General features: G+C 49.0%; 1 protein-coding gene and 1 long non-coding RNA gene across 5 annotated transcripts in view; one reads left to right on the plus strand and one right to left on the minus strand.

Annotated features, from left to right (window-relative positions):
* Nucleotides 1–24,274, minus strand: part of LOC118299369 — a 76,221-nt gene that overhangs the window by 33,128 nt on the left and 18,819 nt on the right. For both annotated transcript variants that reach the window (XR_007031692.1, XR_007031693.1), the window contains 2 exons: nt 16,278–16,417; nt 13,396–13,489 (listed from right to left, as the gene is read on the minus strand). This is a non-coding gene — a long non-coding RNA (uncharacterized LOC118299369). The remainder of the gene's footprint in view (nt 1–13,395; nt 13,490–16,277; nt 16,418–24,274) is intronic.
* Nucleotides 14,572–24,274, plus strand: part of epha4l (eph receptor A4, like) — a 54,260-nt gene continuing 44,557 nt past the window's right edge. For all 3 annotated transcript variants that reach the window (XM_035623003.2, XM_035623002.2, XM_035623004.2), the window contains exons 1-3: nt 14,572–14,775; nt 16,300–16,367; nt 18,737–19,400. In XM_035623003.2, the coding sequence (XP_035478896.1) occupies nt 14,679–14,775; nt 16,300–16,367; nt 18,737–19,400 (829 nt within the window). In that variant the 5' untranslated portion in view covers nt 14,572–14,678. The remainder of the gene's footprint in view (nt 14,776–16,299; nt 16,368–18,736; nt 19,401–24,274) is intronic.

The raw sequence follows: 24,274 nt of genomic DNA on the forward strand, positions 1-24,274 counted from the left end.
TCAAAACCAGTGATGAGGCAACTTTTATATTGGAATTAGCATATGTGCTATAAGCGCAGGTGCCTGGGTCTTAACATGTTTTATTTTTTCTTTAATTGAATCATTTCTTCAACATGGCTGACACTTCACAGAAACATTGCTCTATCCTTCAGGTATCAATGCACTGCTGCACACGGTCTCACATCTTTATGAACGCACCGGCACGCCCGGTCGCCGCGTCTCCGCACACAGCGACCTTGAGCGTACAGTTGGTTGGCTGTCTACTCCGACGATGACGGCTGCAAGGTGCTCTGTGGGCCGCAGCACTGAAACTCAATAGGGGGCTCCATATTAGCGGGCACTGAGTGAAACAGTCAACAGCAGTGTTTCAGAGAAGCAGTGGAGCTTTAACACCTACTGTAACGCCCTGTCCTGCTTCCTGCTCTGGATTACATCTAGGCTTACGATATAATAGGAAACACACACACACACACACACACACACACACACACACACACACACACACACACACAAGTAAATGCTGGGACTTTTTCTCAATGTCGTCCTGTTTTTCACCTTTCTCACCCACTCGCATTCACACACAGGGGTTATTCAAACGGCCGCATCTCGCCTACTCATTGTCACACGCGTGCTCACACACATGCAGTGACATCCAAGCTATTTCCTAAGCCACTTAATACATCCTCGTTTTAATAATCTGCTTTTAAGTGTTAAGTTAATGGACAAACAGCACAACACCTAATGCATTAGTGCTACTAAACACACCATTCAGTGTAGCTATGATAGGATTACACACACACACACACACACACACACACACACACACACGCACACACACACACACGTACCCTTTTGTAACATATTAGGGAACTGGTAATGGAAAGCCCCCTCCTGTGAGTGCTGGCCTCATTTTAGTAATTAATGTGTGGAAGGTGTAATGGAAGCCTCGCACCCGTGAGCACTGCAAAATGACAAGCATTGACACACACACACACACACACACACATACACACACACACACACAGTCAATACACCCGCCAATATAGACAGCGTTCACGTAGAAGAACGTTCTACGTGTGTCTAATTGTTTATTCTCACTGTCCGTGAAATTTTGTTCTCTTTGCCGCTCAGTCTGTCTCACACACTCAGACACACAGTGTGTCGCCTTGCCACCAATCAAAACGCTTCACATCACAGGTCACATGGGTACAGTAATTCTATTTATAGCACTTCTCTACTCATACATCCCTTTCACATCAGGGGCAATCTGGGGTTCAGTTTTTTTTTTGCTCGAGTAAAATCCGGACAGGAGTGGACAGGACACGCTGGCATCGGAGTGGCAACCCATTGGTGTGTGAGATGTTGGTTTGAACTTTGGCATTTTAGCTGGCGCCATCTTTTTTTTTTTACTATTTTTAACCAGAACTAACCATATTTGGACAAGAGGGTGGAGCTGAGCAAAATCAAGGAAACTGCACGTCCACCTACATTCCAATGCATACAGTGATTTTTCTTTTACTCTAAATGAGTAACTTACAAAATCAACATCATGCTGTACTGGAGAAGACGTGAAACTAGAGATTGAGAACATAAATACCTTAGCTGCTTTTTAAATCAAGTGAGAAGTAGAGTCATTTTCTCATAGACTGACTTCTTCTTCTAGCAACCAGTTGAGTCGCCCTCTGCTGGTCATTTCAGAAACACTTTCTGAACCCAGAGTTTTGAATCCATATTCACGTACAGTCTCATATTCAACCACAACCTTCCCTTGAGTGGTCGACCCGCTCCGCCTCCTGAGCCATAGTTTTCTCTCCATGACCTCGGAGGACATGACATTCAGACGTTCATTTCCTGGAGACTTACCCTGACCTTACAACAGGCTTTCACCTTAACATTTAATGATTTACATATGAGGACTTTTTTTCCCCATAAGGAAGACAAGTCCCCATAACGTGGGTAATGTGGCGCGCGCGCACACACACACACACACACTCTCAGACACACACACACACGCACACCCCATCTGTCAAATGGCCAGTCCTATCTGTTATCGACATGTCTTGGCCTGTCATACCTGCCTGTCGTCTGCAGCCTGTGTCCCAGAAAGCTGACAGATAAGCCTGTGTGTGTGAGTGTGTGTGTGTGTGTGTCAGGAATCAGTATGTACTTTTTGGATCTCATGCGTATCCTCTTTTGAGGATTTCCCACAATCTGGTGGGTTAAACTCAACTCCACTCGTCCTCACTCAGTGAGACAGTCTGTGAGTCTCTGAGAGGTTCTACATCATCCTCATCATATGATGCTGGGATCACTGACACTCACAGACGGCTGCAAACGTGACCGCACACTGTGAGTTGTCTCACTGTACAGACAGTCCCAGAGATGAGACAAGATGCTCACCATGACCATGACGCATTGCCCAGGTGGAACGGGATAGTGGAAATTGCAAAGGGAAGATTTCTGGTTCTTTTTCTTTTTCAGGTACATCCACATTTCTACGGTGTAGTTTTGAAACACATCGCCGCTGCTGCTACGTTAACTCCCGAGTTTTCAAGCAGCTAAGACAGAGAAGTCTGGAAACGCTGCTGGAAATCGGTTCTTATCAGTCACAGCTTGACGACCAGCCGTACTTTTAAAATTGTAAACACTTGCCTACGGTTACAGTTCTAACCTCGAAATCCCCTCTCGTGTTATTTCACCGTTTTTCCTCCTTGTTCGTTACGTCTTTCTACGGCACGAACAGTCCTGAGGGACCTCGATCGCTACTGCAGAGGCTCTCGCTCCAAATGGTCTTTATTTACAGTCTATGGCTTGAATAGCAGCTAAACGAGAAAGTGGTTAGCACCATGTACCATCACATGTTCTGACTGGTTTAAACATATTGTTTTGTAATTTTTGGTCTCTTCGTAGCCTAAAGGTAATATGTACACACACACACACACACACACACACACAGGGCGAACAGTAGGGGACTGGAAGACACAGTGCTTGGAGGTGGGTGGCACTCCTCAGCGATTCGCAGTAATAAAAGTCGAGCGCGATTTGAAAAGGCTCTATTGTGGCTTCATTCTGTTTTTCCACGAGGGTAGCATTCCTTCCAAATTGGACAAAAGAATTTTAATGGGGCGGCTAATGGACTGTGATTAGATAGGAGGACAGGGAGCGAAGGAGAGAGAGAGAGAGAGAGAGAGAGAGAGAGAGAGAGAGAGAGAGAGAGAGAGGTAGGCCTTGTTGGGAGTGGGCAAGATGGGGGTCTGAAAGTTGCAACGGGGGGTTTTGGTTTCATCCATGCAGAGAGAGGGGGCGATGGGCCAGGAGATTACTCCATTTACCTGTAACCTTTGAGGGGGAACCGGAGAGGAGGGGGGGTTATTGCGTGGGTCAGGTTGCAGAGGGGGACACAGGGGACTCCTCTCCAGAGGTACATCTCAACCTATAGTGGTGGGGAGGAGAGAAGCCCACCTGCTTTTAGCTGTAAGTGGATTCAGTGGTTGAAGTGGTGTGATGCAGAGCTCGCTCACTGCAGGACTGTGCACGGGGCTTCACTTCACAAACAGGTCTGATGTGACACTCCCCCCTTTTTTTCCCACATTTCAGAATGATGCACCGATAGCCAGAGCCCACGCAAGTTTAATTCATTGAACTTCTTCACCATCGCCAAGGAGGTTAAGTTTTCGTCCTGGTCCATTGGTTTGTTCGTCGGTTTGTTTGTTTGTTTGTCAGCAGGATTATGCAAAATCTATTGAAAGATTTCTACAAAAATTGGATGGCACATAAAATGTTGGTGTGGTCCTCGACAGAGATGCCGATCCAGGACGTTTTTCATCGCCTTCTTTAACATTGTGAGATTTCTTTTGACATTTTTACAGATTTTCCAAAGAATAATTGGACAAGCAGACAGAACAGATGATGCCCCAGTTTTTCACATGTAGATATAACGACTGTGCTGCAGTCAATACAAAATGGGTTATGCATTTTAGGTTCAGTGCTTTGACTTGGGACTACACCTGCAACTACCTATGCTAACACCAAACCAATAATATAAAGCATATTTGCATAAATTATTGTCAATTAAAGTTCACCCTGATGGCATGAGCAATAACATGGGACCCATTAAGTATTTCCTTAATATAGTTTTAAAAATATAAAAAATAAATTTGATAGTATAATAACCTTTACATTAAAATTTACACGCACCAGGGAAATTTCTGTGCGATTTTAGCGTGTTTGTGTTGTTGAAAGCACAAAACAGTTCTAAATGACTAGTGTTGTGTTGCGGCCACTTGGTGATATCTCCAGTCAAAAGGTTTGTTAAAGCAGAGCACGGTGACACGGTGGTCACATGTCTCACGGCTGAGGTATCTCTTTATCGTCTGAGACAAACAGGAGCCTGTCAATGATTGGTCGGCTACTGTTGACTTTTGAGCGGCGGGAGGCGGGACATGTATGGACAATAATTCCGCTGCGGTAAGCAGAGTTTTTTATTTACATTCGTCAACACTCCCTTGCTGTGAATCCGGAACAAAATGTCTGACAGCAGCTTACGTTCAAACACTTTATATCATACTGGCGCTGTCTGTCAATTATGAGTTTGCTCACTTTCTCTTTAATTCCCGAAGTCACTCCTACCTGATGGCGTGGAGAAGCACCTCTTCACAATCAATTCTTCTTTTTCCAAAACAAAACCCATCTCTGTTCTAAATGTGTGCATCACTCCACCAATGATCTCCCTCATCACACCTCGTCCGTCTCTCTGCCTCCCACTACACTTCACTGAAATCTCCTTTGTATTCACGCTGCACACACAGACTCACTCTACTCTTACCTTCTTCCCCATGCAGATAAACCTACGACACACACACACACACACACACACACACACACTAACACACACACACACTAACACACACACACACACACACACACATACACACACATACACACACACACACACACACTAACACACACACACACACACGCACACACACACTAACACACACACACACACACACACACACACACACACACACCCATACAGTACAGACTGCCATTCTTTTCCAAATTGGATAGAGACACTGCTATGGGATATTTACATAAGTAATAACAGGCAGCTGCTCCGGGGCCGGCAGCTCCTATCTCACAGCACAGGATGGGTAATTGCTATTTTGGCACTGAGGTGCTACCTCTGCGTGTGTGTGTGTGTGTGTGTGTGTGTAACAACGTGTATGTCTGCAAGTATGGAGCCTCTGAATAAGACTCAAGAGTAAGAGCGGTGAATTTATTAGCTCTCGGTGTGTGCGTGTGTGAGCGTGTACACGTTTCGGTTGCTGACAGAATAAATCTCGTCTTCTTCTTCTTCTTTTCATTTGCAGCACACGTCTCGGTGGCTGTTTGTGCCGCTTCGGGTCCGGCGGGAGACAGCCGGCTGCGTCTGTAGCCCCACAGCTCCTCCGCCTGATATGTGCTGTTGGGCGGGCGCTTGTTTGTTATCGGCACATATCGTCGCATGCTTGCAAGTGTGCGGTTGTGTGTTTTAGATGGTCGGTGTGACAGGATTTCGCCGCCTCCCTCTGGTTTCCTCTCTCTCTCTCTCTCTCTCTCTCTCTGCGTCTGTGTGTTTGACTATGCTTATTTCAAGCAAATATGTGGGCAGCTGTCGGTTGCTCTGCATGTTTCTCAGTCAATATGTTTGTTTTTCACTTTGCATGTGTTCCTGAGCGCGGACCGCGTGTCTGCCAACGGTGTCAGGAGAGCGCGAGTTCAGGAAAGAGTTTGCGGGGCTGTCGCAGAGATGAAAGGCTCGCACTAATTCGGGCAAATAAAAGGTCTTCACGTGCACAGCGAGTCGAACTGTTTGAGCCCGTGTCTGTTATGGTCAGCGTGCTCGACATCTCCACGGCCCCTCTCCTCCTCCGCGCAACTCAATGCGCTCTTGTAGCTGTCGCTGTGCAGCAGCGGGACGCCATAGCAACCGGTCCAACTTCGGGTGATTACCATGCTGAGCCCGCCCTCGCCCACCTCCTCCTCCATCAACACCCACGGTGCAAACCCAACCCGCCCTTTGGGGGAAGAGGGAGGGGGTTGAGGAGGAGAGGCATAGGATCGCTGGTCTCTACAAAATAATTCACCTCCGCAGCTCTCCGTCTCTTTGACAAGATTATGCCCCGGCATCGCGGTTTCTTTTGCAGCCATCGTGTCGGACTGTCAGACAGCAGTGACTTTTTGCGCTGGTGCAAAAAGTAAAAGTAAATGGTGTTCAGATTTTTGAATGCTTTGAGGGCTCTCACAATAAATGCATCACATTGGAGCAAGCCACCAGAGATGGCCCACCTCCGTCAACAACTAACAGTTTGTGAAATGGACCCGCGCTGTGTGTCTTCGCAGCTGTTGCCACTGCTCTCGCCTGAATTACAGGATGCAAACAGAGCAGACATAATGCGTTCTTTTCAAACGACACTGTTGTAAGGAGGAGTTATGGAACGCACCTTACAGTGAGAAACAGGGCATGTTAATGTGCCAATCACGAGGGCAGAGGTAGGCTTTTTTGTTACGTTTGAGCTGAACTGTTTATCGACGCAGCCTCGTAAAAAGTCAGCAGGGGTTTGAATTCCTCTTTCAAGCTCTCCTTCTTACGGGCTCACAGTGTATTCACTTTTGCCTCGAGACACTGTCGGACGACCCGTTGTGCGCACTAGTTCACGATTCATCTCACGCGTGCTGAAGTCAAATCGAGTTAATGCAGCAGAACACTGGAAGCTCTTTATCACATGTTTGGTTCCTGTCCACAACTCCAAGTTTTTTTTTTTAAACAAACCAAAGGTCTCTGGGGTGACAAAGACAAAACAAAGAAAACAACCCCAGACGACATTATATCTAAGAGTGAACTCTGCTCAACAATAGATCTAGTTTGTCTTGGGACTAGAGATGCACCAGAATCTGATTAGAATGGCTCAGCTCAGTGTATTTACTGAGACTGATCACCATTCCCACGTATTTACCACAAGAAATCCATTGGGGTTATTTTGATATTAGGTATAAGAAGACCAGCTCTGCTCAAAATCAGAGAAAGTGGCCCAGCAGGACAAACACACCTGCCCACAACTGTGCCGTTAAACCAGACACACTTGCAGCTATTTGTGTACAGTCTGTGGGCAACACGTGGCACGGCACGGCTGTGCTAACAATGCTAGCCATGTTTACAGGCCATTTTCACCTATAGGGAAACACCTTGTTGAGAACACAAAGGGAAGCCTAGTCAATTATGATTTTTTTTTGGGTCCAAGTTACTGATTTGTGTTTTACATTATCAATTACCATTTTTTTTTTACACCAAAATTAGCAGGTATACGCGGGTAAACGCGGGTAAACAAGCAAAAAAATAAAAAAGCCGCATTGCCTTCATTATCCCGGGTCCGTTGACGACGTCCATTTTTATACACAGTGGTTGGACCACATGAATCCTAATGTGCTGCTTCATTATGTTATATTAACTGTAACTCTCACCTGATTGTCCAAGGTAGTGAATGTGGAGAGGATCCTCTCGCGTGCCATCATCCGTGTCCATTTATTCTTTTCGTTACCGGCATCAATCTTTGTAACACATATGCAGATTTATGGATTCATCAAGTTAAAGGCAGCCCACCATGTGTTGCCATTAAACATCAGTATATATCATTTTCTACATTCATGTTCTGGCCTCTTGCCAGATTTGCATGTCACTTGTTGTGACACTGGTTTCTACTTGGCGATAAAGCTTGACTGTTTAATGGCTGAGTGGAGGAAGAGGAGGCTGCTCTGTCAGAGATGAAGCTTTTTTTTGGAGGGGGGGGTCAGTAACAATCTGTGACTGGGATCAGTTGGAAAATGTATTCTTAGTTTTGCAGACCCCATTTTAACACTAGCGTGAGCGCTGGAGCGAAATCAGGGCTGCTGACTGGCCAGGATTTTACGTGTTTACTGTAATAATATTAAGAAGCTTTCATTTGCACCAGTTTGTCTGAGAGAAACAGCTGAAGGGCCAAACGCTCATTGTGTGCTCATAAACTCCCACGGCCGTCTGTGCCTTCTCTTGGTTCCCCGCTAAAATTAGGAGATGACATCAGGCGGGACCGAAACTCCTTCACCAAATCACAAGTCTGGTGGTTCAGCCAAGTGTCAGTTTGTGTGTTACTGTGATATTTGAGTCTGCATCCGCCTCTGAGTCGTCAACTACACAGTTAAAACCGAATAGACGGAGAGATAAGGTGCCAGCATTAATGCAATGTGACTAAAAGGTTTGCGCGTTTAAGTGCATGAACACATGTGCATGATCAACACAGACATGTACACACGTGTGTATTCTCATACGTGCATACAAACTGTTAGTGCTCAGGGCGATGTTCCTCATGGAGGGATACATGTCTTCCATATCTTCCACATATACATGCACTTGCTGTCAGTGCTCCACCTCCTTGTCGTTCTCTCAGAATGATAATTAGGAGGCGCCTGACACAGCGCCGTAAATTAACTCAGAGACACCTTAAATCATCTCCCCTGGAGTGCTCATTCCCTTCTGCGGCTGCCAAATGTCTTTTCCATGTAATCTTTTGCATGGAGGAAATTCTAAGCTGCCGTGAGTTGGACCTGATTTGTGGCTTGTGTTGACGCTTTGAGCATCGAGAGACTGTGTCGCCGCAGACATCTAAATGCATCTGACGACAGCAGCTTAATCTCGCAGCCAGACGGGAGTGTACCCAGACCCCTAACAAGCGAAAATGATGCATCTACATCATAACAGCGGGGCAAAATGTGTTTTCATGCGGTAACAAAGAGTCATTTGTGATTTTGATTCAACTTTCACACCTTTATGCCTCATAGAAATAAGACACAGCAACTTGTACATGCTCCTTAGTCTCAGTCTAAGACATCACGGCTTCTTTGTCTGTCAGACTTAACAGAGAAGGGCCCACGTAACCTCGGTGTGTCCTGATCAGAGAAGTTATATTACGGTGTGGCATTAGACAGACTCTACGTGTGAGCACACACCTCCTGCTGTCAAGTCTCAAACCAGTGGCATTTCCCCAGAACAACGGCTCAGGACCGGTAAAAGAAGGGCGGCAAACAACGGGCTAGACTCGCCAGCGGTGGGCTTCGAATGCCCTCGGGTAATTCAAAGATTACACAAAAGGGGTCTCTTGCCGCTTGGTTGCTTTTCCACAGCGACAGAGAAAGCTTGCGCCTGCTGGGCTCGACTGCGGGACCCGCCGTGATGCTTATCGACTGACGCGCTGCCGTCAGGGGGCAAAGAGCTGGGCGGCAGGGGCACGGATAGGTCAGGTAACAGCCAGCGACGTGGCGTGGGGCACGGATGCTGCATGTCAGCCGGCTTGTTGAGGGCTGCGGATTATTATTATTATTTTCTTTGGGAGTGACAGTGAACTTTTTAGTCTGTTGTACGTCACTGAGCCTGTTTTTCGAGTCAAACCTTTGCATCTGTAAAGCTCAGCATCTATTACTCAACCTCAGGAGGCCTGTAGGCTTTCTCCTCACGCAAGTGGTGTGTATGTGAGCGTCATCAGAGTGATGCTTTGCCACTTTGGATACAATCCAGTGGGAAGTAGTCATTTTATCATAGACTTCTATATAAATTGACTTCTTTTTCGCAAGCAGTGAGTCGCCCCCTGCTGGTGATTATACAGGCTTTGGGCACTTCCGCGTTGGCTTCATTTTCGACTATTTTTATACAAAGTCTATGGTTTGGTGTGTTCATCTGATCCTGCTAAAGCAACAGATGTTTGTTTGACCGGCTAACTCTCTTGCTATTCAGTAAAAAAAAAAGCAGCATTACATCCAAATGCCAATGTTTAACACTGCAAAGTCCACCGTGGCAGTGTGGGAGTTCGCACTGAATCGCTCATGATGGCGGCCGCTGCAGAATGCCTCACAGTTAAATGTAAGCAACTGCAGGGAGAGTCACTGGTCAAGCAGCGCGCCGGAAGATAAAAACAGACGTAATGCGAGTCAGACGTGTTTCATAAACATGTCTGAAGGCGGAGGAGATAGAGAGTGAACAGCGGAGCGCCTTCGTGAGTGCTAGAGTCGAGAGAGGGTCAAAATAAGAGAATCAAGGGCGCGTGTGTCGAAGAGGAGACAATACGGGGTTTAGAAAGACGTGCAATTAGTAAACTGATGTCGACATCCTGACGACAGAGTTTGAAATCCTCCGCAATCCACGTGATCATATATGGACATAAAAAAATCTGATTTAATTAGAGATCATGTATGAGACTGAAATATGGCCTCAGGACATTTTGGCATCTTGGAAAAAAACACAAAACAACTATGTATGTATTATATATAGTCGTGAGCACGTGTGTATCCATGTGATTGTGTAGGCAACATCTCCCGTCCAGTGGATTTGATCTCCTGCTGCTCCTTTCATCTCCTCCCTCCCTTTCTGCTCCCGGTGTCCTCCGACTCCCACTCGCTCCGGCCTCCGGGGACGGTCCTTCCCGACCGCTGGGCCGATGAACACTGCGCGTGTAGGGGGTTCCGAAGGCGGTGGGGCAGAGCCCGTTCGCCTGGAGGGTCGCGGGCCAGCAGGAGGGAATTTCGGGGCTTCAGTTGAAACAATGGCTCACACTGTAGTCACGGAGGTGGGAGAAGATGACAATGGGAGGGGGCGGTTGGAGGTTTGTGCTTTGTCGCCGATAAATGTTTGGTGCACTTCCTGAAGAGACGTCAGTGATTGAGCGGTGTTGCTGCGACGGCCGGTAGCAGATTATCTGTGTTTTCAATAGACAGCTCTTGTCTTGCATGGCGCTGACGCTGGCAATAGTGACCACAAGTTAATGGCTCAAATAGCCGACTATAAACGTATCAGTTAAAGTTGGCAACATACGTTTAAATATATGACATATATTTAGATATATGAGATATACACCACCTCCGCAGATAGTGGATTGAAAAGATGATCTATACCCATTGACAGTATATACTATATATAAATACTCTGTATATAATTCCACAAGTAAAATCACAGACACAAGACTGCATAATATATATGATTTTTAAAAATATTTGTTCACCGTATTCATAACTTGACGTTTGAATTTGACATTTTTTTGTGTACTGAGGTTCATCATTTTATTTTCTATGTTCTTTTTTGTGTATCTTTATCGTATTTTGTGTATTTGTGAGAAACACAATTTCACCGGCTGATGATAATGTAACATGGAGGTGTGTCTGAGGCCGACAACACGGTGAGAAGGAGGTCGGATTGTGACATAGGTAGGTAACTCTCTTCTGCCCCTGTCAGAGGAAAACGGAAATACAGATCTACTGTACAACCAATCACCTTGCGATCTCTCATCGTGTGGTGGCCCCACAACGCGGCCGCAACCGTAGCTCCCCACATGACCTTTAACCATTCCTACTTTCTGTGTAAAAAGAAAAAAAAGTGTTACAGCAAAGTGTTCCTTGTTGCAGGAAAACATGAGTTGTAGATTTTGATTTTCATTATTAATGCAAGCCTTTCTCTATCAACCGTCTTCTGAATGAGATGGAAAATTATTTGAAAACAGCAGTTTAATCTATGATTTCAACGACTGACACGAAGCCGATACAGGCCAAAGCGAATTGGTCTACGACACTGGTTTGTTGAAGTTCATTTGAGTGAGATTGTGTGTGTGTGTGTGTGTGTGTGTGTGTGTGTGAGTGAGTGTTCGTGCTCAAGCAAAGGGTTTGTAGTCGGTGAGTATGATTGGCACACAATGCAGATGTGTGGGCAGCAGATGCCATCTGGAGGAAGCGGAGTGGGCTGGTAGAGGGGGGGAGCATCCCGGCCCGGCAACCCCCCCCCCCCACACCCACCAAGAATAAAAGCTACTAGTTTGACAGGAAGAGAAAGGAAATGATGGGAGTGTAATCAATCAAAAACACTGCGACACAAATGGAGAAGACAAGAGACACAACCCGCCCACTCGCGCCCAGCCTCGACCACCATCGCGCACGGTCCGTCTTTGTTGGTGCCCGGAATGCTCTGCCGCCATTGGCCGAGAGACGATCAAAAGCGTCCCTCCAGGTCCCCTCTCTGGCTCTTTTAAGGTTGCCAGGCTTGTCGCCAGGGGAGAATGCCCTTTCATCTGGGGATGTAGTTCTGGACAATCAATGTTTGGGAGTAAATTGGTCAATTTCGGTAGAGCACCAGATGCTTTGCCTGCTTCATTACGCCGGTTGAGATGGTTTGCATCTTTAACCCCACAATGGCACAGTATTGTGTCCCAGGAGACAGACACACACACACACACACACACACACACACACCTCTTCATCTCCTCCAAATCAGCCGCTCTCCAGCATTTCCTTGACCAGTCCGAGGTCCGGACTCCGCTGCGCCTCCCTCCGACCAGTTACACAGAGAAACACATCATACTCTCTCTTTCTCTGAGTGGCATCTGCGCGGAGGGAAAATAAAGCCACACTATGTCTGTTCAAGCGCTTGAGACAAAGGCAGGTCTATTCGCAGTGAGATCACCCCTATGAGAAAAAAAACAAAACTCCTCGATGTTTCCTTGTATGGGCAGAAATAAATATGTTGCAGCCAAGACTTGGAAGCCTGAGGTTGGTGTGACAGCTACAAAAAGGCATGGGAAGCCGCCAAACTTGCCAAAAGCGTGGACGTTAGAGGCTGCATTTCCACACAAAGGCGCATTCACGTTGCCCACATGTACGACGCTGTGATGAGACGAGAGCAAAGCGGGGGTTTTTTTTTTCGGGACCTTCTCCCGAGGGGCTGACTGTGTGAGAACGTGAATGTAAAAAAGGTAAAAGCGACCCGTCAATGTCCGAGGGAGCCCGTGTGAACGCACGGCAGGAAAACCTCCGGACAATTGTTGGTGACTGTAAACAAATGCGCCGCTTTCCCCCGGCGGAGTTCCTCCCGCATGTTCTATGCAGACGCCACAGAATGTCCCGTAAGTTTTCCTGTTGGTGTGATGCGTCCGACTCGGGACAATCTCCTGTGACAAAGGCAAACTCTGGAGATTGTGCGGGCGCAATTCGGATTCACTGAGGTTAATCATCACCAACAAGTTTTTTTCCTGTTTTAAATGCAGCCAGCTTCATTTATAGGTCGCAGATTTGACATAACATCCCTGAGACTGTTTCCTGTGATGCAACTGTTTTTTGTTTTGACTTTCAACCCTCAGAGAGTATCTTAAGTCCTGACAGTAGATGAGGAGACGATGATTTGCCCGGCATGGTGGATGTTTTTCCCTTAAATCATTTTTCCTCTGTTATCTGTGAAATTCCACTCCGAAGAAGACACAATACTATGATGTGTTGTGGACGGCCATGGAGGAGGAGACGTATCTGTGCCCAGTGGCTGCCGTGTGTGGCGATGCAGAACACCCTCACCTGATCACACAATGACAGTGTCCTCCGCGGATCATCCGGAGGTTGCCTGCGGGCCACTGCGATGGACACATCTCGTGGGGGCGGTTGAAGAAACCTGCGTAGGAGGAGATGAAAGAGTGAGAGCACCCAATGAGCAAAATAAAACCTGGACACAGCTGGCCTTTTTCTCAAACACAAACAATGAAGCCTTTGTCTGAAGGGAAAAAGTACAGGAGCAACATCAATTCCTGTGCATCGTTCACCTTCGGAGCTCCAAACACCACCAGGTCCGCTCCGCTCGGCACATGATTTCATCATAAACATAACAGCAGAGCGACAGGTCCGGTGCAAGCTGGTCACAAAACGACATTGTCAATTTCACAGAGTGCAATGCCGTGTGAATGTTACTGGAGGGTCATGCTCTATGCTTGTTCTCTGATCCAATTCGGGGCAGGCTGAACAGGCGCCCAGTGTGTCCGCTAGGTGGCGACCTTGGTCCGACGCGGCTCACCTTGGACAGCGCTGCGCTCGGCTTTCCATAGGCTGGAGCCCGGACGACATGCAGGACCAGCACCGAGGACGAGAACTGACTCACCGCAATGTGTGTGTGTGTGTGTGTGTGTGTGTGTGTGTGTGTGTGTGTGTGTGTGTATTAATATGCAGTTTTTTTCCTACTCCCATTTAAAGTGAAGTCAGCAGACATTGAATTCTCCTATAAACGTGAAATATAGGCCGCGCACACACACACACACACACTCCCCATTCGTTTTCTAACACTGTTGACTAACAGCACATTTCCACCCACAGATTTTCTTTTCTTTTCTTTCTTCTTATCACGTCAACCGGTGACTCGGACTCACTGTGAGTTTTTACGTCGCCTTTGCACTTGCGAGCCAAACGGCGCGTAAAAGTGCCACTTCACACAGTCCCAGCCTCGTCCTCTCTCTCCGAGGTAAACAGTGACTTGCTCGGGGTGTGCAGGGTGGTGGTGGTGGTGGTGGGGGAGTTGTTAATGATTATTGCCCCCCCTCTCTCCTCTGTTCCATGTGTTTCCTATATGGTTTGACGCGTCAGAGCGCACAGACTGTAGACCCGCCTCCTGGCTGTGGTGCTCTCGGTGCGTCTCTCTCCTTCCGTCCGCCTCAAACCCATATTCCACAGGGAGAGAGAGTGAGAGGGAGGGAGAGGGAGTGTGTGTGTGTGTGTGTGTGAGAGAGAGAGAGAGAGAGAGAGAGAGAGAGCAGGACCTGCGAGAAGAGCAACGAAAAGAAAAAGAGGAGAGCAAAAACGGAACAACGACACAAATGGCACTCATGGCAGGGATTTTGTGCGCGGCCACCTTTCTCGTTTTTGGGATCTCTACGTTTGTGTCGCCCGCTCGGATTTACCCCCCGAATGAAGGTAAGGCTGTTTGCGGGGAGAAAAAGGCCAACTGCCGCGGACCTGTGACTTCGCTCCCCCCGCGCGAACGTGTGCGCGCCGCGGACCCCTCGCTCACTCGGTCCGCGGGGCCCCTCAGTGGCGAGTGCGCGGAGCCCCTCAGTGGCGAGTGCGCGGAGCCCCGACGGGTTTAATGATGGAAAAAAAACGCCGACGGCCACCTTTTTACGCAGCGACTTTTTTCTTCCTGTGAACCAAACTGGACGGAGAAGTGGCTGCTCATATGTCCGCAGTCGACCCGGGCTCGGGTCGTGTGAGGAGCAGGATTACTGCGTCCCTCTCCCTCGGTGCGCAGAGAGAAGGTCAAACCGATCTGTGCAGCATCAACACAACCGGACCCGCGGAACCGACGCGAGCCTCCTACTGACCCGCCGTCACAACCGTCCCCATGTCGTCGCGTTTGAGTTCAGGTGGAACACGATTGTGGAGATTAAAAGGAGAAAAAGAAAAAGAAAAAGTTACAATCGTGCTGCGCCGCCGAATCAGATTCAGAGATTTTCTTCCAAATCACCGAGAGATCTTTGGTTCCGCGTCGCGTTGAATAAAACTCGACCCGACCTGTCCTGTGGACTCGGCACCTCTCGGGACTAGAACCGTCCCGGCCCCAGGGCTCGAGTGTGAACATGTTAGACCCAATATAATAAACCACAGACTAATATTATTTTTTCCTTCATCTTTTTTTTTTTTTTTTTTACAACAAACACAAATAAATCTAACTCTTGATTCCAATTGAAACAACCTGATTCTGACGCGTGGAGCCTCTTCTCTGAGGATTATCAGTTCAAATAAAAACAAAACGAGTGTGTGTGTGTGTGTGTTTCAAATTGAAAATTGATCAGTAATGTAGAAGGTAATTACATAACAGGCAGATGTATTGATTAGTGCTGAACTGCACCGAATTCAAAAGAAGCCTCGTCTTCTGTCTGTACGCGTATTAATTCATTCTTGTTGCGCAATGTCCGTGTTCATCATTTGATGGTGTGAAGCAGCGTGTCCGTGTGTCAATGCGTTTTGTTCCTCATCCACCAAGTTTGTGCACACGGCTCCTCCAACTGATCACATCACACGGGCCGAGCACAGGAATCAGTATTTCACAGACACTCGGGGAAGAAATGCATTCGTCAGTTGTAGAGAAGAAGAAGAATAAAGAAGAAGAAAAAAAAATCTTTGTCTTAACGAAAATCAACGGAGGCGACGCTCAGCAGGGAACTGCACACGAGGAAACACTTGTAAAACTCACTGGGCTGCAATTAGTTTTGAATTCTCCTCCTTTACTGACACGCATCGTCATTTTTACACCTGACAAATGCTTTAAACAATTAGGCCTTTTTCAACAAAAAAAAGAAAAGAAAAGAAAAAGGAATCAACAACCCATTCCCCCCCCTCAGCCTATGAGAGAGCTCAGTGGATCAGAAGTGCCTCTGCTGATTGCTGTGTGGAGGCCCTGGGACTTTCATGCTCACCTCTCCCATTCTTGTTTTCCAGTCACGTTATTGGACTCCAGATCCGTGCAGGGGGAGCTGGGATGGGTCGCCAACCCGACAGAAGGAGGGGTAAGTAGGCTACTGCGAAGAAGTGTCCCCTTGTTGGGACGCACGATCCCCTATTGAGCGAAAAAAAAAAAAAAAATGAGAGAGATAATATCCCTCATTGGCAGGAGCTCTGGAGTGGACCGCCAAACACAGATACACAAACGCCTTTGATAAGATCCTTTTCTTTTGTCCTATGGTGAGCCCCTTTATGAGAATATGTGTGTCTGTGATTTACTGTGCAGCTGTCTGCACTTTAAACGCGGGGTGAGGTCGAGGCAAAATTCCCAGTATCGCACATTGAAATATGGAAAAAACGGAATTCGCAGTTCTGTTGTACACACAGACCCTCTGGATCTCCCCCCAGGGCCCCAGGGGGGTCCCCGGAATTCACTTTGAGAAACCGCTGGGTCTATAGGCACCCCCTTTTCTCTCTCTCTCTCTCTCTCCCCCTTTCTCCCTCGATCCCCTCCTCTCTAACCACTCTGTAATGGTCAGATGCCGGGGCCGATACTGCAGCGGGCGTCGGGTTTCCTGAATAGACGGTGGATTGAATCGGTCTTTGTGGGGAAACTTTATATCCCTTTCCACCATTGAGTCGTAGAGAGAGAGAGAGAGAGAGGAGTGGGGAGAGAGAGAGAGAGAGAGAGAGAGGAACTTGGCAGCTGAGAGAGGGTCCTCTGGAATGGATGAATGAGGGGGGAGAGTGCGTCGGGGGTCCAGCCCTTGCCGCAGGACGACTGGGTCGGGGCTGTGAAGCAACGGGGAGGCAGGTCGAGCAAATGCGTGATCCCTCGGCGGATCTGCGGGGGCCGCGGTCATGGGCCGCAGGGACCCTGGCATCAGCTCGTCGGGGAGAGGGGAGACGCGTGGCCTTTTAATCTAGATCTAAATCTGATCACATAGCAAAATAACAACAATCAGTCAGCAGGAAATGACTGTCGCTCGCTTGCAGAGATGACACACTCTCGGCCCATGAATGTTTTATGAAGATTACTGCAAATTAGCAACAGTAATGTCAGCTAATGACCACAAACCCATTGGGGGCACAGGGTCCCACCCCGTGCACATATTTGCTGGCTCTGCCACACAAGCTTCTCATAATAAACGTGGCCGGTGCCGAGCTCAGCTCCTCGCCCTCGGCCGTTTCATCACGAGCAGGTGATTGACGCCCCCACCCCCCGTCGAGCCCACACTCACCCCTCTCATTACCACCAATTGGCCTTATTCTTCCCCTTCCCCGCCATCAGGGGAAGGTGTGGGGCCTTATCTCAACGCGAGGCCTGATTTCCACAACAAAAGGGGGCTGAGGCAGGAGAGCAGGGAGGAATGGAGCAGCAGGGGATGATAGACATTCTCTCGGATCATTCAGCTGCAGCTATGTTTAGCGTTATCCCGCCTCCCTCCGGGGAAATAAAGCCTTAAACCAGATTGTTTTACGATAAGGCGTCTAATCAAATCTGGCAGCATGACCCATATCTTCCACCGCCCCATTATTATTATTATTATTATTTGTTCAAGTTTTTTTTAGGTGGTTGAAGCTACCGCAGCCAAATGTCTTGTCTGCTCTGGTTTACAGCCGAGCTCTGTCAAAGACTCTATTTAAAACACACACGGGCTTCGAGCCTCTTAATACAACAGTGCTCTGTCGAGAGGGGGGAACTTTATCGTGAGCAAAACAAACATGCCCGACGGCAAAAAATAAGACAGGCCTCGCTCGGATAACGTAATCCATGTGCCCCATGTCCGCGTCTCCCTACGAGTTCAAACCGACAGCGGCGGCGAGCGTTCGTCCCCCAGCCCCCGTCGTGTATGCAGATGTAAAGCAGGAACACGTGAGATCATTAGCATTGGTTCAGAGAGACCTTTACGTTTCTTTACATCCGCACAATCCCCCCGTTTTGTATTCTATCCTCCTGATACCTTGAGCCACGCGGCTCTTGAAGTGTGTGTGTGTGTGTGTGTGTGTGTGAAGGGGATTTTGTATACCGCTCCCCAAGTAAGTGAACTGCAGCCATTAACTGAGGCATAGAACTAATTGCAAATTTTCCTTCCTCGCACCTCAGGAAAATTCATGAATATTAATGTCCTTGTGATTCTATATTAGGACCTAACGAGTCTATTAGGTGCCAATGTTAAAATATGCATTGAGTTCAGCCACCGTCAATGAATTGCTCTGGTGAGACTCAAATATTGACCAATCTTTCTCGCATGCTGATCTGCACAGTATCTCTCACTCTTGGCATCGACTCGCTCTCAGTCGTGTGCAATACGTTCACAGTCCATTTGAGTGAGGAGACCGTTTAGCTCAGTTTTTTTCTAACGTAACCGTGATTCCAGAGGTTCAAGAATATCCTTCTAACATTTTTATTGCCGTGGCCTTTTTTCCCCAGTGGGAGGAAGTGAGTATCATGGACGAGAAGAACATTCCCATTCGGACGTACCAGGTGTGTAACGTCATGGAGCCAAGCCAGAACAACTGGCTCCGCACCGACTGGATCCCGCGCGGCGGTGCCCAGCGCGTCTACATCGAGATCAAGTTCACGCTCCGAGACTGCAACAGCCTGCCGGGGGTCATGGGGACCTGCAAGGAGACCTTCAACCTCTACTACTACGAGTCCAACAATGACAAGGAGCGCTACATCCGCGAGAACCAGTTTGGCAAGATCGACACCATCGCCGCCGACGAGAGCTTCACCCAGGTGGACATCGGCGATCGCATCATGAAGCTGAACACCGAGGTGCGAGACGTCGGCGCCCTGACGCGGAAGGGCTTCTATTTGGCCTTCCAGGACGTCGGCGCGTGCATCGCACTCGTGTCCGTCAGGGTCTTCTACAAGAAATGCCCTTTGGCCGTGCGCAACCTGGCCCAGTTTCCCGACACCATCACTGGAGCCGATACGTCGTCGCTCGTGGAAGTGCGCGGCTCGTGCGTGGATAATTCCGAGGAGAAGGAGGTTCCCAAGATGTACTGCGGTGCTGACGGAGAGTGGCTGGTGCCCATTGGGAACTGCCTGTGCAACCCTGGATATGAGGAGCGCAATGCAGAATGCCAAGGTAAGGAAGTGGTATTTGTCTTGGTTTTGTTTTTTTGGGGCTGACCGGCAGTTTTTGCCCCTTTTGCTATTTATAGAACGCTCTCTCTTTTCCGACACTGCATCTCTGCACCTCTTTTTCATTTCCCCCCTTCGTCTCGCGCCGTTTCCTCTTCATGCCCCATTCCTTCTCTTTGTCCTCACCCACCTACCTTCTCTGTTGGATATTTATTCTCCTCAGTCTCACTCTCTACAGCCAGTGTCTGGTCGGGTGATAGAAGCAATGATGATTGTAAATGGAGTAATTAGCGGGCCCAGTGGGACGTGTTGTGCGCTGGGGTGCGTCCCGGGAGAATTGGCGACACCGGGAGGGCAGAGTATAGAGCCCCAACTGGTTCGCACCACTGCTGTGTCTTTCACGCCCACCTGCCCTCTTTCGCTCTTATTCCCGACGGAGGCTGAAGCGGGGGAAAGGGAGACAGACAGCTTTACAGGAAGCGAAGGAGAGAGAAAGGGCTTATCATTCCAAGCAGGTATGAGAGGAGTGAAAATGCACCGCTGTGAGATGGAGTTGGAATAGTGTTATTTGGTAGGGGTGTGAATAGCCCTTTGTGGACGATTATTGTAGTCTGAGCTCACCGTGATCCCATACCAGGCTGTTTGATGAGGTTTTAAGGTCAGTGTGCAGTGTCTCTGTCGGGACTTTTTTTTAAATCAGGAGCTTGACAGAGGCCTCGCTGCGTCGGCCAACTCAAGACACCGAGAGGTCCACCAAACCCGCCACTGGATCTTTTCCAAGGCCTTTTAAAGGTTATGACGATTGGCACCTTTGATAGACTCTCGGCTAATTTAACAGGGTGGTTTCATGGCTCGCAGCAGATTTCAGTTTATGGTATGCAGCGTTGTGCTGTGCGGACGGTATCCAGCGCTGCTCAGCAGCTGTTTTTGTGGATCACACGCCGCATTTTTGCCAAGCTCGGGCGCAGTCGTCGGCCGTGCCAGACGAGCGGATGCTAAGTCTGCCGCGTTCGGTGTCCACCGCCCTCCACCCACCACCTTCACACACACACACACACACACACACACCAACAAAAAAAAGAGAAGCAGCGGGCCACAGCAGTGAGGGGTCAGAGGCTGGGCACGGGTGATTAACAGTGGGATGGACCACTACACTTCTCCTGATTTACAAGGGAGCCTTTATCTTGGAGGACTAATTACATGACAAACAAGTCTGGTGATTTAAGGGCACTAGTGGCTGCTTGGGGGTTGGGGGGAGGAGGAAAAGGGGGTACAAGTGGTCACAGATGGGTTCCTGTGTGTGTGTGTGTGTGTGTGTTTGTGTGCTTGTGGGATCATTTGAGCTGTGATAATTCTTGTTGTCCGTCTTCCCTGCCGCTGGGCTCCGGCGCCGCGGCCGGGTTTCCCGATCCTCGGGGTCGGCTTCAAAGAGGCAGCGAGAGATGAAGGGAGGATTGAAGGGGGCCAGGAGGTGTAGTTAGTCACAGACCTTAGGCAAATCTGCCCAGGACTGGCGATCTGTCGTGCTGTTTACTATAATAACATCTCATTTTAAACCCTGATCTCATCCTGTGCATCATAACTCCAATTTGCCTGCCAAGTTGAAATGGACACTTTATCTCTCCTTTAATTCCAGCAAAGATAAATAGCAGTGATCCTGCGGAGAAGGCAATAAAGGATTTGGAAGTCTTGATTTTATACGACTAATGCAGTCTCGCAGCGGCTGCCAGCCCCTGAGCTGGCAGTATTGCTTTTCGGGCCAATATATCCATTTAGTTCCCCCATATCCCTGCATTTGCTTTGCTTTGTTTGAGTTTACGGTGCCAGTACGTCCACTCCGTTCACTTCCAGCTCCCATTACACGGTTTTGAAAAAGTTTCGCTCCCAGTCGGCCACAGAGGAACGCGCATTGGATCTGACGCTGCTCGGCAGCCCGAGACGTCGACGTGGGTCAGCGACTCGAGGGGTTGAGAGGTGGCGGCCACTGTCAGTCCTGAAGTGCACTGATGAGCTGGTTAATATTCCTCTGTGTGACAGGCTCTATGGGAGAGGGGCTCCACTCCTGCGATACCATGTTGACCAAGAGTTTGAAACCGGAGCCGGATTAGGGGGAGGGAGAGAGTTGTGGGGTTTGGAGCGTGTGTGTTGATGTATATATATATATATATATATATATTTTCTGACTTATTAAAAAGTTTTGATTTGTGTAGGAGAGTGTTTAAACATATGCTCACTTCATGTGGCCTGCTTTGGTTTAAAACCTTTGTTTTCAAAGGGTTTTCTGTGGTGAACATGAGCCCCGTTGTGTGTGTGTGTGTGTGTGTGTGTGTGTGTGTGTGTGTGTGTGTGTGTGTGTGTGTGTGCAAGAGTGTGTGTTCACATAGTTGTGTGTCTGCGCTTGTCGTGTGAATGTGTGGGGTTACGAGGGCACTGTGGCCCCTGTTTCCCAGCCCAGGATGAATGGGCTCTCCTCCATCATTGTTTGGGGCAGCAGCGGAGCCGACTGGGGCTGGTGATGTTTGAGGGGTGGTGGTGGTGCTGGTGGAGGGGGGTGGCATGTAGGAGTTGTGTTCTCCACCACTGGCAGAGGTCAGGGGTCATCCCCTTCTGCATCCATCTTACTGCAGCGTCTGACAGGGTCGTGGATCCAGGATTGATTAAGATGTCAAGGTTTAGACAGCTGGGGCTTGGTGTGTGTGTGTGTGTGCGTGTGTGTGTGTGTGCGTGTGTGTGTGTGCTCGGCGGGCCAAGGGTGGCTATGGTGTTCGCTCTGGCCCACGGCAAGAGGGGCACCCAGGGCACTGAGGGCCAAGGGGCCCCCGATCTGAGGTGAGGGGACTCTGTCTGTTTGCATTTGGGATCCCTTTCCCTGTTAACCACCTCCCTGCACACAAGCGCAGTGGGGAAGGGTGGGGGTCAGGGTTTCCCCTCGCTCCTCATCTGGTGAGGGGGCTCCTACTGTTGGAGGGCTGTTGACGAGGCGTTGGCAGGGAGGGGTGACTGTGAACTAAGTTTGTCATTGTGAGGAAATTATGATATTTTATTTTAGCTGTTGTGAAAGTTTAATCTTGAATGATCGGGTGGCACAATGATGTGTGTTGTCAGGGAAATGGAATCATGTGGGAATATTGCTTTATTCTGGAATACTGTGTCTGTGTGTGTGTGTGTGTGTGTGTGTGAGAGTGTTTGTGTGTAATGGTTTAGGATCCAACTGTGATTCCTTTTCTCGCCTGAGACACCCCCCCCCCCCCCTCTTTGCGAAGCTGGAAACGCTTATTGGTATTAGATTAAGAGGTTTTAGGGATGACGTTTCTGTCTTGTGCTCTATACATTGTGTGTGTGTGTGTGTGTGTGTGTGTGTGTGTGTGTGTATCTAGGTCTCCCCGACTCTCTCTCTCTCTCTGTTGACAGTGTTAAATATGCACTTGGGAGCATCCTTCTAAATTCACCACGTAATTCTATTTAGCCCGCTGGTCCCTGACGGCTTTAAATACACAGACTCACTCTTCCTCTCCCTACCTTGTTTACCTCCTTCTCTTCTGCATACACACAAATCAAGTATTTGCATCTTCTTCTTGGCCGCCTCGCTCACTTGTTTGTTTTTTCCGTCCCTCCCCCGTCTCTTCAAATGACCTGTTGCTTCAACGGCTTCGTGCGAGCTCTCGTCTCTTTCCTTCCCCTCTTGCCTCCGTTTCAATTTCACGCGCAGCCAATTTTTGTCGCCGAGTTGTCCGCGAACAATCTTCACCCATGCTTTCTCATTCTCTTCCATCCTCCTCTCTTTTTTCCCCGCCCTCCCCTAACCCTCCCCTCCCCTCCTCCGCCCTCCTCTTTGCTCCGGCCGTTGAGGTGGTTAGTGTTCGTCAGCCTGTCCCTGGTGGCAGCGGCAGGAAGTGGGCTGAATAATGAGATTACCGTCGCTGTTGGGCGAGAGTTCAGCCATGAGCAGCGCAGGGCACGCCGCCGCCCGCCGCCGCCCGCCGCCGATGCCGAGAACACAGAAGCGCGCGCGAGTGTGCGCACAGATGCGAAATGTGGGCGCGCGGCCGGCGAAGGACGTTTAGGTCAGACGCTCACGCATGCACAGCCTCGCAAAACACAAAGGTCCACATTGAGAAAAAAAAGAAAAAAGAGAGGACATGTTAAGTAATAGACTCAAGCGCACAGGCACATTCAGAAATATGTGCAGCGCACGCGCCCACACGCACGGTTTAGTGTGCGCTGGCACGAGCAGAGCGCTGCGGAGGAGAGGTGAATGTACTCATCGCCCGCTCCGCCACCAGAGAGGCTCATTTTGTGCTGCTGAATAGAGACGAGGAATCTATTAGTGGCGACGAGCAGGGCGAGAACAACAGACAGAAAGACGGGACAAAATGTCTCTGGAGCGGTCCTCCTTATACCCTCTCTTCCTGCAGAAGTCATTGCTCTTTTTAAAGATATTCTGTCTTTGTCTGACTCCACAAATGACGGAGAGAAAAAGAAAGTCCGCTCAACGCTTCCCCCTGGCTGGGTGGAGGTGGGAGGCGGGGCTTGCGGGCGGGGGCGGGGGCGGGGGCGGGTGGGGCTGGGGGTTCGGCTCCTGGTAATTCAGCCGTCATTAGCCGAGGTGCTGAAATGCGTTTCCTGCCCGGGCTGTCGTCCTGCCGCAGTGTTTGTTCCCTTTTCAGTCCTCGACACTCATCACCTCTCGCTCCGTGGCCTCGCGGTGCCCTATTAAGGGCAGGAAGCCACCGGTGATCGCGCTTGACCCGGGCGGACGACCTCGGCGCTCCCACAGGGCCAGCGCCGCCACGGCGGGTTCCGATACGCCGCCGCTGCTAACATCCATCTTTTAGTCATTTATTTCCTATTTGGTTTCAAAAGTTAGTTTTTCGCCGC

Source organism: Scophthalmus maximus, chromosome 11 (assembly GCF_022379125.1).
Source record: "Scophthalmus maximus strain ysfricsl-2021 chromosome 11, ASM2237912v1, whole genome shotgun sequence".
In the NCBI taxonomy this organism is placed as follows: Eukaryota; Metazoa; Chordata; class Actinopteri; order Pleuronectiformes; family Scophthalmidae; genus Scophthalmus; species Scophthalmus maximus.